This window comes from Globicephala melas, chromosome 10 (genome assembly GCF_963455315.2).
Source record: "Globicephala melas chromosome 10, mGloMel1.2, whole genome shotgun sequence".
Classification (NCBI taxonomy): domain Eukaryota; kingdom Metazoa; phylum Chordata; class Mammalia; order Artiodactyla; family Delphinidae; genus Globicephala; species Globicephala melas.
Genome location: NC_083323.1, coordinates 49,275,191 through 49,293,332, shown reverse-complemented (window position 1 = coordinate 49,293,332; position 18,142 = coordinate 49,275,191). Strand labels below are relative to the sequence as shown.

The window sequence follows — 18,142 nt, the reverse complement described above, 5'->3', positions numbered from 1 at the left end:
TTAAAATTTTCCACTTGACGATCTGTCCACTACGGTAAAAGGCGTTATGTGTGAGAGCTTGGATTATAACCAGCCCCGTGTTCCTGATTTATTGCAGTGATGCGTAGCATGCATTTAGACTGGTACCCTGGCAGTACGTTCTTTAAATCTACTGTGATGGGACAGAGTACCAAGTGGAAAGGGCCATCAGCGCTGACGTCAACAACAAATCAAGTTCTCCCAGGCAGGGTTCCCCTGGGAGGCTCAGAACCGGGTTAGACAGTGAACAGAGTGGGGTCAAAGAGGTAACATCTAGGCATCAGTGGAATGAGAAGCCAGGCAGCTCCTCTGGCTGTAAATAATGCAGGGTTCCAGGGGCAGAAGGGGTCTGGGCTGGCAAAAGAATCCTCTCTGGATCCCAGGTTAGCTTGGTCACAACCCTGTCAGAGTGGCTCTGCTGTTTTTGCTCTGTATTGCTTTGCATTTGCCTGTAAGCATTTAACTGTAGTGTTGACACAAAATCTTCATAAATCATCACGTCTTTGCAGGTTTTCTACACTGAAGGATAATAGTTTACTTGGTGTGTTTAGTTTATTGTCTTGGTTTAACATATCTTGAAAGCCTTGCAGTGAACAAAGCTATTCTTCAAATGCAGCCACTGACAGGAAAAGGACTGGAAATTCTGATTCACGAGCTTGATGTCAAACCGAACCACATGTCAGCAGTGAAATAAATGGAGGCATATGGTTTTAAAATCAGTCCTTTTATCCTGAAACAACGAGTTTCAGGCCCTTAAGTCTGATGCAAATTAGCCTAGATGAATTTCTAGGTTATGTTCATAATCACTTTTTCAAGTACTTTTAAACAGTTGTTACTATTACCAAATATTTATATTAGCGGCAGAAATTTGTGAATGACCCCCCTCACTCCTCACAGGATACAGCGATCTCCAAACATCCTGGCACCCACCTTGAAAAACAATCCTCAGGTAACTGCATCACCCACAATTACACAAAAACCTGGACTTATCTTGATATCATCTTGTAATTAGCATACTTCTCTAGATTTTACTGACAGGTACCTTTAGAGCTACTCTTAAAAGCTACTACAAACCTGCAGAGTACGTGTTGTTATGTTCTTTTTACAAAGGAAACAAAGGAGAAGCCAAATAATTTGTCGAAGGCCGAAGAGCCAGTTAGGGTAGGAGTTAGTATTCAAATTCCATTCTGACCCTACAAGCCGAAATCTCTCAATTATCTTGCAGTATAGTCAAGTTGCCTAAATTGTTTTCCCATAATAGAAAGTAAACTTTTGATCACTGAATATCTTTCCTCATCCACTGCATACATCCCAACTCTAGATGACATGACAAGGAACCCAGGAGGGGCCTTCGATTCATTTGGGAGTCTTCCTTAAGTTAAACAGTCTACAGGAGGTGAAGGGGTTTAGATCAATCAATCAACAAGTGATTACTGAACGCCTCAGACTTTTTTGTGCCAGGCATGACAAAAAAAACATAGGGAAGTAATAGAATTGATCATTATTCTGATAGCCTAATGTTGGGGGATGAGGGGGGAAACCGAGCAAATACCTTGGGAACTTAGAAAGAGATAAAGTAGGGATCTTGTGAGAATAAAGAATCACTGATACACAAGCAAATGACAGTTCACATGTAATAGGAGCCTAGGAAAATTAGTTGTTAAAAAGGTGCTTTGTGGGGAGGAACAATTGCATTAAATCGGTTTCCTTAATCTAGGTATGATTCATGGTTATGCTGAAATTTGAGGTTATGTACCATGCAATCAACCATATCTAAAGAAAAAATATTGTACTAGTTAAGAGTGCATGTATATATGAAACACTGCCTTAGAACCAAGAACGAGGCTATACAGGGACTTCCCTAATGGTGCGGTGGTTAAGAGTCTGTACTTCCACTGCAGGAGGCATGGGTTAAATCCCTGGTCAGGGAACTAAGACCCTGCATGCTGCGTGGTACGGCCAAAAAAAAAAAAAAAAAAGAATGATGCTATATAATAACATTATAAATGTTTTCCTAAGAGTACATATAAACATTCCCTAATAGGTCTGCCATGTAACTATTCAGCCCTTTGGTTTCAGTAATAAGAAAGGAAATTAAGTACTGCTTCCTGTATTTCATATCAAGAAAAAAACAAATGACATAATAAATTATTCAGTTAAAGGCCTTTTTTATTTCACTCCATTAGAGTATAATGAATTGGCTTAGAAAAATTAGGGTAAAATATACTAATCTTCATTTTACTGGCATGTTATTACACACTTGGTAAAACCAACTGGCCTTATCTAGGGCCAGAAGGAGGCTGTTAGAAAGATACTGCTTTCAGTTCTCTTCTAAGAATCAACAATGAAAAAAAATATATAAAGAAATATGTAAACTATTCAGGTTTGCTTTTTAAAAACACCTTGTCCTTGGTACAGCTTCTTCAAATGCCACATATAACAAGAACAAAAATGATTTTTTCACTTAAAGCAACTGCATGATGTAATCCAATCATGTGTCCTGGTACCAGGTAGTAATATACTCTACTCTTGACTTGTACATAGTTTTTGCCTCTAGAGAGAGGGGAGCAGATAGGCTTATTTCTTTCTTACCATGATTTTTCATAATGCAAACTCATTTTGTCTCATTTATTCATTCATTTCACAAATATTAAATATCTACACAGTGCCTTGCACCATGGTAGGCGGAGTGGACATAAATAAGGCCACGACACAGCTGCTGACACAACAATCATATCTCAGAACATCAAGAAAAAGATTTTCACTGTAAAACACTCCTCGGTCATTTTTCTGCTTTACAACACCAACTGTATCATCAACAGAGGTATATTCTAGCAGAAAATATTTATAGTTTTAAGACATTAAAGAGCACTTTTCAAGGGGCAGTCCACAGATTGCCAGTACTGGAAGGGAAACTCTCTACTCATCTTCCTCCTTTCTTCTTCAACCCCAAAGGGGAGACCAGGAACAATACGGGAGTAGTACTAAAATTGTTCCTGTTTCCTCTTCCCCTGGAATCAAGATGGCGTAAAGCTCAAACGCAAACCCTGAAAGCAAATCGTAAACAGGAACATAACTACTCCGTCATCTGAAAACCATTTCTCTTGCTTTCTTAGTACCACTGCCTTGGCCCCTCAATTCACTCAACAGAGATTTACTGAGCGCCTACGGCAAGCCCAATACTTCTGTGTGCTGGGGATGGAGCAGTTAACAAAACAGATAAAATCCCTGCCCTCATGGAGCTTCCATTAACAAAAAGCAATAGGCTATACAACATACGCATAAAAAAGTAAAAGAAATAGCACGTCCTAGGGTGCCATGGGAAAAACGAAAGCAAGGAAGAGAGAGGAGGGGTGTTGGGGAGGTTACTATTTCAAGTACAGCTGGGAAGGGAGGCCTCACTAAGGAAGTGACATTTACACCAAGCCTTGAAGAAGGTGAGAGAGGGCGTCACACAGGCAAAGGGGGGGGGGGCGAAGAAAGACCCTGAGACAGAAGCCAACTGGGTGTTTCTAAGGCCAGGGTGCCTACGGTAGACACAACGGGAAGCCACTAAAGTGTTTTGAGCAGACCTCAGATATTTTAAAAGGATCACTATGCCTGTTCCGCGTAAAATATTTGTCAGAACAGAAGACAAGGGGACAAACAGAAAACCCAGCTTGGAGGAGAATGCAATAAGCCACATAAATATAGATGACAGTGGCTTGAACTGCGTTGGATGTGGCAGAGGTAGATGACAATGGTCAGATTCGAGATATATAATATTTTGAAGGTAGAGTCAACGGGATTTTCTGACAGACTGGATGTGCAGTGTGAGAGAAACAGAGGGTCCCAGGAAGATACCAAGGGCTCTGACATGAACAAGCGGTAAGATGGATGTGCCATTTACAACGACAGGGAACACTAGAGAGGAGCAGGTTTGAGGGAGCGAACGAGGAGCTTGAGTTTGGATATGTTCGGTAAGCTGCTTGCCTGTTCGACCTTCAAATGAAGATGCTGGAAGTCCTGTGAACAGGGAAGCCTAGAGTTCAGGAAAAGGACCAAGCTGGAGACACAAATTTCGAAAGCATCATGTATTGATGACCAGATGACAGCACAAAAGAAGAGGAAGCACAAAGACCAAACCCTGGTGCACTCCAATATTTAGATATCAGGGACCTAAGGAATAAGCCAAAAGAGACCAAGTAGGAATGAGAAGGGAAGGAGGACAGTGTGACAGTCTAGAGGCCAAGTGAATAAAGGCTTCCAGGGGGGGAGTAGTTAATTATCTCAAATGCTTCTGATGGGTCAGGTAATACGGGACTGAGAATTAGCTAGCAGGCTTAACAATATGGAGGTCACTGGTCACCTTGGTAGAAGGAGACATAATAGGGCACAAACACTGGATTGGACTAGGTTCAAGAGAGAATAAGTGGAGAACTATTCAATATTAAAGAGTGAATACAGACAAATTTCTCAAGGGATTTTGCTTTTAAGAGAAGCAGAAAAGTGGAGTGGTAACTGGACAGAGTAAGCGTCAAGAGAGGGTTGTTTTTTAAAGTGGCTGAAATAACATCATGGTTGAATGGCAATAATTCAGTAGAGAGGGAAACTAATGATGCTGGAGAGACAGAGAATATGCTGGAGCCGCGTCCTGGAGGGGGCACAAGGGCATGGGATCTGATGCACAAGTGGAAGGCTGACACTGAATAAAAGCACACAGTTCAACCGTAGTAGCAGGAGTGAAGACAGAATATACGGGCACAGATGCAAACAGAAGTTCTCTTCTAATGGCTTCTACTTCCTAAGTGAAATAGGAAGCAAAGTCTTTAACAAAGGGTGAGAATGGAAGCAGAGGCAGTGAAGATCTGAGGAGAGAGGAGAGAGCAGGAGTATGGGTCAGCTAGGAGAGCAGAGGCATGAATGAAGACCAAGCAAATGTAGCTTGGTAACCCAGCAGCACTAAAAGTGCGCTTGAGAGTGGCAATCTTGAAATTAAAGTGAAACCAGTCAGCTTGGCTCAGTGTTTTTCTCCAACCATATTAAACGGCAGAGGCAAAAATCAGGGTGGTAGAAAGTTGAGTTTAACCAGGTTTTCTAGATGAGACCTACGACATGGAAGAGGGAAGAGGAAATTAAGAGTACACCCAAGAGACTGATTATACGAGATATGAAGGAATTGAGGCTGGAAAGAAGGGAAATGAGGACGTGAGAGGGGTGTGGAATAGTAAAAAGGGGGTGAGATCAATGGGTTTTAGGTCCTCGTGGGATTGAGGATTATTGGAGTCAGGATCACAGAGACTGAGTTAGAAAGATAGGTGCTGACTGGAGAGCAAGACACGCGAAGATGAGCCAGAGGGGAGCAGTCACTGGCAGTGACAAGGTTGAGGGCAGCAGTTCTCAAACAGGGTGGCTTTACCACATTCCTATAAGTAAGTGGGCGTTCCAAAAAGTTTTTGGTAATGTGGGTGAGGTCTATTCATATTTACCATATTAAAATTAAAACAGAAAATTTGTAAACATAAGGATATACAAGTACACATTTCACTAGCTGCCAGAATGAAGATGTTCATCACACGTCATGTAACCTCTGAAAACTACTGTGCACTCATAAATGCATGAAAGTTCCAATGGCAATTCATGTCTGAGTATCGTTATGGAAATAACAGACCCTCGGAAAGTGTCTTAAGAACACTCACTTTGAGAACTGCTGGTCTAAGGAGTGGCCATGAGGCAGACATAACAACGGAAAGAGAGGAAGATGCAGGGCTGAGAAACGAAGAAACTAGAGGGACAGTTTACGTGAAGACTGAAATCACAAGAATTATGACAGAAGTAGGGCTGGAACAATAGTGAGCCAGGAGTGAAAGTGGTCAAAGACTGCAGGAAGTGACTGCAACAAGGAGAAACCATGGTTTGTGTGGTCTGATGGCACGAGATTCAAAATTCAGGATTTTTAGGAAGGAGAGAAGAACAGTCTGGAAGTAGCAAAGAAGGACAAAGAGGACCTTCTACTCCTCCTCCAAGGGTATGTGAGAGAAAACTGCCACCACTTGAGAGAGCACAGGGGAAGCAATGAGTATGTCACCTTCTGTTCAAAAGGAGCCATTTCCAGACACTTAAAGATGAAATTTATAGGAACATTACCTAAACCATTGATTAATCTTCTGTTCCTGCCCGTTCTGGACTGAATGTTTGTGTCTCCCCCACTCCCAACCCTGCCAAATTCCTATGTTGAAACCCCTGACCCACAGTGTGACTGTATTTGGAGACACGGCTCCCAAGGAAGCAATTAATGTTAAATGAGGTCGTAAGAGTGGGGCCCTGATCCCACAGGATTAGTGTCCTTAAAAGAAGAAAGAGTAGAGAACTCTCTCCACCCCCACCCCCCAACCTCGTGCATGCTCCAAGGGAAGGCCGTGTGAGCACACACAGACAGGAGGCAGCCACTGGCAACCCAAGAAGAGCACTTTCACCAGAAACTGGCCTTGCTGACACACTAATCAAGGACTTCTAGCCACCAGAACTGTAAGAAAATACATTTCTGTTGTTTAAGACTCCCAGCCTGGGGTATTTTGTTATGGCAGCACAAGCAGACTAATACACTGCCCTCCCTGCTTCTTCAGCATGAGCAGCAGAGGATGAGAGGGTAGGATTCTGAGTCAATGCAGTCATGGAATGCAAAGCCCAGATCACACTTGATAATTTTAGATGACTGCTGGTGAAAAAACTAGGGCTACTCTTTGGTGGTAGGGTAAACATATATGTATGTATGTATGTATGTGTGTGTGTGTGTGTATATCTGCATTCAAATTCACTAGAAAGCCAGATGAGGTGCTTTCTGATTTCTTAGTAGATGCAGCACTACGGGTATCTGATTCTAGCCTGGCAAACTGTCATTCTCTTAACTAAAATTATAGGGGGGGAAGTGAAAAAGTAATAGAGAAACTAAATTTATATTCCCTTGTTCAAGGTTCACATTTAACAAAAATGTGCTCTGCACATACTAGAAAATTACATATTTAAAAAGAAACACTTGAATTCATCTGAAAAATCTAATTTTAAATGCCACTCTCTTTTTTTTTTTTTTTTTCCGGTACGCGGGCCTCTCACTGCCGTGGCCTCTCCCGCTGCGGAGCACAGGCCCTGGACGCACAGGCTCAGCGACCATGGCTCACGGGCCCAGCCGCTCCACGGCATGTGGGATCTTCCCAGACCGGGGCACGAACCCGCGTCCCCTGCATCGGCAGGCAAACTCTCAACCACTGTGCCACCAGGGAAGCCCCCGCCACTCTCTTTTAATCAACAATCCTGACACTTCAGAAGAGGGCAAGGTAGAAATCCTTATGACTAACTAAGTTGAGGATATTAGTGCACTTTTTCAATGGAAATTCTGAATATTGATAACAGTAGAAATACTTGACATCAGAAGGTATCAAGAAGGAAAGCTATTCTCAGATTATATATCAGAATACATGAACAAATAAATATCTACTACATTATTATCTGAATGTTCACCTACATTATTTTCCACTGTTTTGCTGTTATTTTTAATGTGCTAACAGGTAAAAGCTACATTCATTAACTTTTTCTCAAATGATGAACTGTACCTAAAAAAGATATAAACTCTAGTAACTTATGCTGTCAAACTATCAAATTTTCATATTGTCTGCTATATTCAACAACTGTGAAAGCAAAAGAAATGAACACTTCACCAGTAAAAAATATATTTATTAATTCTAACATCAATTCATACAAAAAGTCTTGATCTCTTCTAAAGATCTTTATTCTAAATACAAAGTAAACCTTTAAAATACATGAATAACAGAAAATGCACATTGCAATTACACGACCAACCATGAAAAGAAATATGTCAGTTCTCAAGTTCACACGTTTGCTGATGAAATACAAAGGGCAGATTTCTAATAAAACTATTAAATGAGAAAGGTGTGTGTACAAGGTAGGCCGAGAGAAGGTATTGGTCAAAATTACTTGCCAGCCTCAAGTTACATTATCTCTGGGCTGTTAGACAGTTCTTCTCTATATCTTTTTTCCCTGACATTCAGATCTTAGGGACAGGTGTCCACCTAATGATGGCCTATTGGACTCTTCTCCCTTATTATTTATTCACCCTGTTGACTCCTGTCCCTTCCAGTTTTAAGTTTTCAAGTCATTTAAGCCACTCCAGATATCTGGGACAGCAGAGAAAAAAGAAAAAAAAAAGAAGGGAGGGACAAAAGATCAGATGTAAGTATCCAATACCCTGCAAGGATTCAAGACTCGTGACAAGTACAAAAGGAGAGGAAAACTAACACCTGTTTGGTTTTGAGGACATTAGTAAACATTCTGACCAATGATCCGTCTTGCTAGCATAAAGGTCCCTTACTGGGCATAGGCAGAATTCAAGGTAGCACTGGAACAATACAGTGGCAATATATGCAGAAGGTGGCATAAGACAGGTAGGGATGTTGGCACCTCCCAAGATCCCACAAACTCCATAATGATTCAGGGGAAATTGTTGTGTTCTCTGGCTCCCAGGAGGGATATAGACATGTTGACAGGACTGGAACCTAGATAAGGCCTGGGGTTTGACAAAAAGGTCACACAGGCTGCATGTTACAACCAGACTCAATGGCAAGATCCAGGAAGCCCAAATCAGCTGCCAGGATGACATTCAAAGACCAAATGGGAACAGTCGCATTTCAGTGGATACCAGTCACCAAGCATGCCAACTCCAAAGCAGTGGACGCAGTGAGGGTCACACAATGAATAAAATGCCCTTCACCCAGGGCCATGAGGATACAGAGCTTTCCCGTTCACCCGAACGCCGTCTTGGGAATGAGGGAAGGGAAAACCCTTGAGAAATGAAACAACCGAAGAGTCTTTAAACAGGAAACTAATGTGCTCTTAATGGACAAGATCAGGTGTTTTCAGTGGGAATGGGATCTTGAAGGCAAAGTGAAAGCAGCTATAGAAAATAAGTTACGTTTCATTTGTATATTTTAATAGTAGTGTGTCCATTTTCACACACACATACACCCATCCTTCTGAACTCTGCTTCCCAACACTAGCTACATAAACATATTCTAAACCAGTACTATCCAAAGTGTGGTCTACGGACAGTGCCAGTTAGAAAACTGCTTATTACCCATCCATGGTTAGATGAATACTGAAAATGAGGGTAGGTGTTTAGAAATTCCTGCAGCAGTCTGGCATTGCCCCAACATCTAAGTCCGTGATGAATGGGCTCATCTCACTGAACACGACATAGACAAGTGCAGGTGTGGTCAGACTCACGTGGGGAGTTTCACGTGGTGCAGTCACTATAGGACCACATATCAGACTGGGGGATAAACAGCCCTTCACCACAAGTAGTCTTAGAAGTACTAATGTAGATCAGCCTAATACTACCACCAACTGCATTACCAATACTGGGGTTTGTATTCAGGATCACAATGGTGCAAAACAAACCAATGAGAAAAGAGAACTTCACAAGCAAATGACATGTTCGTGCCCCGGAAAGACCAGGTGACATCAGACTGTTGAGACCAACGTTCCATGGGAGTTCAACCAGGGAAAAAGTGAAAGTAGTTCAACTACTTTCCACAGCAGCAAGTACCATATTCATACTACAAAAGGGAATTTTGTTGCAGGCAAACAATATCAAGTCGCATGAAGTAGATGCTGTTCACTTGGAAGTTATTGATTTTTTTGGTAGTTTTGTTTACATTTCATTTGTAAAATCTGTTTTGGTTCTGTGGTTGTATGAGACCTGTAAGCATCAGGAGTTTACACCTAGTTTTACGTTAGTACATATTTAAGTAACATAACAGAAAGTCAGCAGTGGAGGTCTGCAAGAATTTTTTCTTCCTTAAAAAGGTTCCATACATGATTTCAATTTGAGAAGTAATGGTGTCTTGGGGTTTGCGTTGAGGTCAGAAGCCTAGGCTGGAGAGCAGCAGAAACTGAAGAGGGAGAGGTAGCAAGGTACACTCAGCATCTGAGCGGGATGCTTCCAAGCCCAGTGGGGAAAGAGGCTGCTTCCAAGAATTGTGCAGCCTGTGTGTGTATGTTGTAATTTAGTTACATCACTTGAGTTATTTTGTTATCAATGGGAGCCTAAGGGGGGACTCTCATATTTGAACTTCATTTTGGAAAACTAAGAATTAAGATTCTTTAATGAAAGCTTCCAGTTTATGAAACAGAAGTTATGCAATAACGCCTCCATCCAGAAATGGTCAGCTAATAGATGTGCTTTAAGAATCTCAGTCTTGGGCTTCCCTGGTGGCGCAGTGGTTCAGAGTCCGCCTGCCACTGCAGGGGATGTGGGTTCGTGCCCCGCTCTGGGGGGATCCCACATGCCACGGAGTGGCTGAGCCCGTAAGCCATGGCCGCTGAGCCTGCGCATCCGGAGCCTGTGTTCCGCAATGGGAGAGGCCACAACAGTGAGAGGCCCACGTACCACAAAAAAAAAAAAAAAAATCTCAGTCTTTCAACAACTTCTTCCCTTCGTAATGTAACCACGTAGCAATAATAGCTTTCACCCGATAACAACTTTAGGAGGTCTGTATGACAAGAATCATCTCTACTTTCAGATGAGCAAATGGAGGTTCAGACGGGCAGGCTGTGCCTAGACCAGCTAATCAAGAACATGGCCAAGGGAGGACTTTAACCCACTGTTTGAATTTTGAGTCCAATGTAAGAATTATTTTTAAACTTTATTCATAGAGAATTTAGTTGTTTTCAGAAAATAATAATTTTTTAAAACCCCACCCAATTCTGTTAGTAGGGGAAGACATTTCTCTAAGATAATAACTACCACTTTTCTCTTTTTCCATTAAAAAAAAATCACTTTAAATTCCAGATTAGTATTCGGATATAAGTGTACAGGATAATAATTATTTTTCCTTTAAGATTAGATAGTATATGAATTTTATATAATTAGAAGAAAAAACTAGTGCATACTAAGCTATCATCATGACCCAGCCTGGTACCCAATCACTTTGGTGGTTGTCTATTTTTACATTATTCTACCAGACTATGTTTACATTATTCCCCTACATAGATTGGGGAGGGGGGAGTAAAGAAAGGCAACATGTAGTGGAAAGAATACCAGGCTTTGTATCAAGGTACTGGGTCTCAAGCCACAACTGTAAATCTAATCAGTATCTCAGTATCTTCACCAGAGACTTACGCTCTCCACATTTCCTACGTTCACCTGCTTACCAAGTCCTCCTCCGGTACATCTCTGCATGGCCTGCAACAGGGCAGTAGATTCCTACCTGATTCCCACCTCTCCAGTCCCTTCTTTTTCTTTCTTTTTTTTTTTTTTTTTTGAGGTACGCAGGCCTCTCACTGCTGTGGCCTCTCCCGTTGTGGAGCACAGGCTCCGGACCCGCAGGCTCAGCGGCCATGGCTCACGGGCCCAGCCGCTCCGCGGCATGTGAGATCCTCCCAGACCGGGGCACGAACCCGTGTCCCCTGCATCGGCAGGCGGACTCTCAACCACTGCGCCACCAGGGAAGCCCAGTCCCTTCTTTTTCTAATCTTCCCTCCTTGCTACCGAGATGACCTTTCTAAGACATAAATCTGATCCCTTCACTCCTCTGTTGGAAATCCTTCAATTAACTCCTCATCACCTGCTGGACACAATCTGAACTCTGCCACCTGGCATACAAAGTCCTTCCAAAGGTGGTCTCATCTTCTCCCACCCAGTCTCCCCACCGCTTGGGGAAAGACGTATTCTTATTCGACAGTCCATAAGCATATTCATACTCTATGCTTCAGCCCCTTAAGAAACCAGTAGTGGTTCTTAAAATATTTTATTCCATAATGCTTTGGAACACACCATGCCCCCTGCCTGAAATATCTGTCCTCACATCCCCTCCCAACCTTCTGAACTCCTCCCCTTCCTTCAAGTCCTTTAACACTTCCTCTGTGCCACCTCCTTTGAGAGCGTCCTCAGAAGCTTCCCTCTTCCCACCTGCCCTCGGCACATTCAACCCCTCTTCTCTGCTCCCCCAGAGCTAATCTGTACAGGAGTAGAGAGGCTATCATATCCATGACTCTGTAACTATGCATAATAATCTCCTTGACAATGGGAATGATGATTTGCTCATCCCCAGCACCCAAATGTCAGTTAGTTGTCAATAACTGTTTACTAAATGTATGAAATGTGGCCTTGGGCACATTTCCCCCTATACTGGAGTTTCTTCTTCTTCATGAGAGGGTCAGACCAGAATATATCAAAGACCTTGGCCTCATAAGGCTCTGTGTTTCAACACAGCTTTTCACAAAACACTGGACTTTCTTTTTTACTGGTTTATGAAGTTTTTAAAGGATAAAAACTTATTTAAAGAATAAAAACTTATCATTTCATCATCAGGACGCCTTGAGGTGTCAAGTTTACAAATCTATATCAAGATAGCGTAAAAATAATACCGGTTGCCATTACTGAGCCTTGAACTATATACAAGGTACTGACAGAAATTCCCCCACACTTTTTAATTTCATTTACTCCTCCCATGAGGTAGATGTTACTTGTCCTCATTTTAAAGAAGAAAACACAAGGACTTTGCAAAGTTAAAAGATCACAGAGCTAAGAGGTGCTGAAGTGGCTTTAAACCCATAGCTGTTTGACTTCAAATACCTTGTCCTCCATCACTCTGCTGGGTGAGGCAAAGGAATCTATCCAGGACACTAGCCTCGTCTTCACATTCTACACAACACCTGATTTAGTACTTAAAGTTTAATCACTGTTGAAATAAAAGGTGGTAAGAAATTCAATCAGGCGCATTTTAATCAGCAGATGTACTTAAAGAACGTTGACTTTCCCATGAAACTGACAACACCCTTTGGCCACTGACCTGTCTAAATAAATAGATGTCTTGAATATGGAATTTTGTTCCAATAGATTTTTATATTTATATTCAGGACACCTTCGAATTTAAGGAGAAATAAACTTTCCTAAAAGATAAAACAATAGATTCAACCCCAGGTTTTGCTCTTGTGTTTGAATAGCATTCTCTGTTAGATGTGTTACTTTGTATTACTACTATTCTTGTATTTTTTATTACTGAACTACTATTGTAATTTAACTGAAAATAAACTGATCAAATCCTAAACGCCTTCAACCACCAGCCTTCACACAGCATTTAATGTAACCATGTTAAAACCCATGATAATCAATTCTCAATATCCTTTACCAATTTAAGTTGATCCTTCTTTTTTCTTCATGAAAAACCAATAACGCTGCCGCAGGAAAAAACATTATCTGATGCCCCTTTGGCCACTGGGCCTTCTGATAGATAGCCAGGCCGAGAGCTCAGATGGATGGCTTTAATTAAATAAAAAGTTGGCAAAAGAGCAAATGTACAGTGGCTATTAACAATATAGTAGTTTCCTAGTTCATCGCAGTGAGGGAAAATACCTAATTCTTGTTCATTCTTGCCTTCATGGCAAATACTCTGAAAAAAAGGAAAACTATGTAATATTTCAAGTCCTTGGGGGAAAAGCCATTCATTTACATGAGTCTCTTTAAGTTTAATCAAATAACTCCACTTAGAAATATGCTGACATGCCAATCCTTACAGTTAGGGTTAATAAATCTACCTAGCAAAGACAGTTTTTCAAAAGCCCAAATATACTTTGGAAGCTTTTCCGCAGGATATGTAACTACAAAACTCTCCTTGTGAATTCTTAATGAAATATTTGGTGGAAGCTTATTAAAATTCTGTCCAAAAGAAAAACCGTAAGACATTATAATGTTAATACAATGCTAAAAACCTCATCTTAGGAAAAGTAACAATTTCTTTTACGAATTATGTCTAGAAACGGGTGCCCTCAGTCTTGGCTTTGTAACTTGAGGCAAATTTTTTCATTCTCTGAGCATCACTTTCTTCCACTGTCAGGGGAAATAATAATACCTACCTTACTGGCACGTGGTAAGGACTACACCAAATAATGCTCGGGAAATGTCAAACACAGTGCCCAACGCACAGCAAACTCTTGTGCATTTTGATCTCTTCTCTCTTCCCCACAGCATTCCCCAGTCAAGACTCAAATTTCAAATTGGACTTTTTATTAAGCAGGTTATGTGGGGTAGGGTCACCAGATCTCCTTGTGATGTGGAAAATGAAACAAACCAAAGATGTAATAAAAGCACACTACTTAAGCCCCCTGTGCCTTCTCATACATATTTTATAAACACTAATTCTTTACATCTAATAAGATCCAAATACTCTCATCTGACAGAACAGAAGCAAAACCCCAGACACAGTAATTCCTACAGGGGTCCAAAGGGAAGTCCTCAAGTTCACTTGTAGACCTCCAAAACTTATGAGAAGAACAGAAAGGCAAGAGGGAGGGGAGATATACAAAATGCATACATTTTCCCATGGAGAATATGTATACACCACACACACAAACATTTACTAACCAAGTCCACACAAATCAGAAGGGAAGCTACAAGGCAAAAGAAAGGCATCATTAATTACTGAGGCACCTATCCCTTTACACTAAGGTTTTCCTTAACAACTATATTCTCATTACACACGATCAGCTAATAAGCAGATTAAAACAACAAATGAATTGCTTAATTTAATTTGCTTGGAAGGGATATTAAACAGAACAGTTTTCAGAATCATTTATCTTCTTCTAAAACATTTACCCAAAAGTGTATTAGGCAGTTTCTAAATGGATTGGGTTTATCAGCTCAGGCAGAAAATCGGGGGGAAGACAGAGAAATGTGTCCTGAATTTTAATAGCACGTGGGTGAATTTTTACCGTACATGGGTGAATCTTAACATGTCATTTTGGAAATGACGGCATTTCCTGCAGCAACTCATATGTTACAGTTTCTCTGCTCAGCACCGCATGCAGTAGCAATAGTTCACTCAATATCATCTTGACAGAGGCATTCAAGGTGAACCCAAGTTATGAAGGGTGTGTAGGTATGGCATGAAGTCATATGGATTGGCCAGACCTCTCTTTGTATGTGACAATACCAAGAAGGCAGGTTCCCTAAATCTTTGAATTGAGATTAGCGTTTTTTTTTTTCAAGAATAACGCCTAGAAATACTTGTTCAAATACATGGTCCTTAAAGAAGCTAGCAGCCTGTATTAATTTGCATTGTTTCAGAAAGAGATTTAGCTAAATAAAATCTACATGAAAAAATGGTATGCTAGAGTAGTCTCCATAATGGGTTTTAGAATGTTTAAATGTAAACTGGGGTTGGGGGAATGTGGAAAGAACAATGGTTCTGTGAGCACAACCAACCTCAGAATTTAATGGTAAGATATTATAAATGGGCTTTTTGGTCAATGTTATCCCCAGACAAAATTTAAAATGTATTTGTTCCCTTTATGTTCCTTATTTTCCTAACCAACCTGATAGTTTAATATTTCAGTTTATATTTGACAAGAACCTAATTCAACACTATTTGAATCACTTAAAAGGAAAAATGCTAAATACAATCTGATTTCAAATGCAAATAGAAAACTGCTCATTATTTTACAACAAAATTCTTCCAAAACAGTAAGACAATCTCAAGTAGTATCCTCTGACACATGCGTTAAAAATCAGTTCATTCAAATATATGTATATATGTATACATATATATGTATACACACACACACACAATTGAAACACAAACACCAGGTAGGAGATTTTAAAAGGAACAAAACACACATTTGTGCATTCCCAATGAAGCAGGACCTCAAAAAGAAATGCCACAACCAAACAAAAACAATACTAATTAGAAAAGCATCACTTAATATAAGCAAGAAGTAAGAAACTTTTTAGTGAAAAAAGACACCAGGTAACAAACGTTCCCTGTTTTCTCCTACTGGAGAAGTTAAGGCAGAATACCCAATTTCTGACTCAGATTTTTATGTTCTGGAGGAAATTCAGTCTTATCTCCAACAAGCAGATTAGGCGATCATCTTTCAAAGTTACCATATATTTCTAAAAGACATAAAAGTACATTTTGTCACCCTCCAAAAATCTACCCATTTCAGCATTCTGATAAAACTTGTAGGCAGCACTGCAACGGTTTTTTAGCAAATGGATACATTTAACACCAAGTCCACTGTGACGCTGAGTTGACAGGACAGACACTCCACGCTTGACAGAAGGCTTTCATTTAGTGCTTTTACCTGGTTATAAATTATTGGTACTACTATTTGCACCTTTTAAGATATGACCTACTAAAGGGAAAAGCAGAAGTTTTTCTAAAGCAGGGGTGGCATTTTGAGTGGGTGAACGTAAGTTCGGTCACCAGAACGTGTGCTGGGAAATGAATGCACATCTCTAATAAGGAAGTGGTTAAAAAGGGATGAATTCCCTGAGTCATTAAACAGGATATAAACCAAAGACAGGTTGTGCCACCTAGAGAAAAACTGAAAATCGTACATTCGTTCTTCAGTAGTAGGCATTATTTCCAAAACCTGAAACTTCGGGCGTGCCCAATTAGCAAGCCACCTTCCGTACCAACTCATCATTCTGCTGGATTCAGCTCCCCTGACAACTCTGCCTACTCCACTCACCAGACTGGCCTCCTCACCCCGCCAGCCACGCAGCACCCTTCATCCTCGGCCCTGGCGGTTGCACAGCCCATGCGGACCCAGCGTCCTGAAACCCTTCCAACTCTAAAGCATTTTCCTCGAAGCAGGGCAGGCCAGGGTGGGAGGAGCCGAGGAATAAACCCTGGTGGACCTTGCCAGCCAGGGGCCCTCTGGACGCTAGCAGAGCCACGGCGCACACCCCCCTGGCCCCGTGCGGCCCGTAGAGGAAATTCTGGCACACTCAGTACATCATCTCCAGGTTACCGAGATGAACTCCCCGGCCAACCTCCGCACAATCCAAACACCATGAAATGACCTCAATAGAACCGAGCCTTGGAGGTGCAAAAAAGGCCTTCAACTTTCCTCGCCGCAAGTCACTTAAAGGCAACGTGCCCAGTACACTTGTCAGGCTGAAGCACAAAAGGTCTACAAGCCACCTGGCACCGAGAGCCGCCTTTTACAAAGGAAACAGACAGCAATTACGAAAAGCCCGCAGTCCTGCGGTATTAACTTGACAGCGGGGACTGCACTGGGGCATAACTCATCTCCGAGGCACTCTCAGCCCGAGACCCTCAGTCTAGGGACAGCTTTCCCCCTCCTCCCCTCCCCCTCCGGAGACCTGCGGCAGCGCCCACTTGCCTTCCCCCACGCTCTTCCTCCGCCTCCTTCTTGCTGATTCTCCAGCAACTTTCGGTGGCAGCACCCTCAAAGCCCAGCCCGAGGCGGGGACACCGCGAAAGCGACCACGGGAGGGAGGAGGAAAGTTTGAAAAGTCACTTAAAACACTGCAGGACTACCCCCGCCCCACCCCGGCGCCCGGTCACCCCAGCACCCACCCCGCAGAAGGCCGCCCGGGGCTCCACGTGCAAGTGGGCCCTGGAGAAGCTAGAGTTCCCCCCACGTCCTCTCCAGAAAAAAATCTCTGCCCGTCTTAAAAGTTCCCTACTGCAGCACCCTCCTTCTCCCCCACCCCCACCCCCCCAAAAAAAGAAAGAAATCTGGAGTTCGCACGCCGCCGCCGCCCGGACTCCCCAGCGACCCCGGAGGGCGCGGCGCCCCTCCCCCGTCGGCCGCGGACAGGTCGGGAGGGACCCCGGGGAGAGGGAGGCTCCGGGGCGGCCCCCGGCCCGGACCCCCTCCCCGGCCCTCCCCGCCCGGTCGCCCCGCTCACCTCTCTCCTGCTCTTCCGCCTGCAAGCAGATGGGGATATTCTTCTTCCAGCCCGGCATGGTGTCTGCTCCCTGCGCTCGCTCTCGGGCTCGCTCCTCCTCGCCCGCTGGCTCTCCGTCTCCCGGGGCTGGCCGCGCCTCCCCGCGCCTCCCCACTCGCCCTCCCGAGCCGGCCGCGGCGCTCTCGGGGCTGTTCAGCTGGGCTGGGGCGCCGAGGCGTCTCCCGGGCGCATCGAGGCGGCGCCGCGCGCCCCGCGCTCGCCTCAAACTCGCCGGCGGCTCCGGGTGGCTGCGGCCGGGCCGGGCTGGCCGGGCCGGGCGGAAGGGGCTGCAGCCGCGGCGGCGGCCGTGTGGCCGGGAGGCCTGGCCGGGCCGGGGGCGGGGGGCGCGTACAGGCCTAGAGCAGGGGCTGC

General features: G+C 43.2%; 1 protein-coding gene across 4 annotated transcripts in view; it reads right to left on the bottom strand.

Moving 5' to 3' along the window:
* Positions 1-17,865, bottom strand: part of GRIP1 (glutamate receptor interacting protein 1) — a 697,619-nt gene extending 679,754 nt beyond the window's left edge. For 3 of the 4 annotated variants that reach the window (XM_060306085.1, XM_030866357.2, XM_060306090.1), the window contains exon 1: positions 17,732-17,859. In XM_060306085.1, coding sequence (XP_060162068.1) covers positions 17,732-17,789 — 58 coding nt within the window. In that variant the 5' untranslated portion in view covers positions 17,790-17,859. Of the gene's footprint in view, positions 1-17,731 lie in introns of all 4 variants that reach the window. The other variant, XM_060306088.1, reaches the window with a different exon arrangement.
* Between the last annotated feature and the right edge of the window lie 277 nt (positions 17,866-18,142).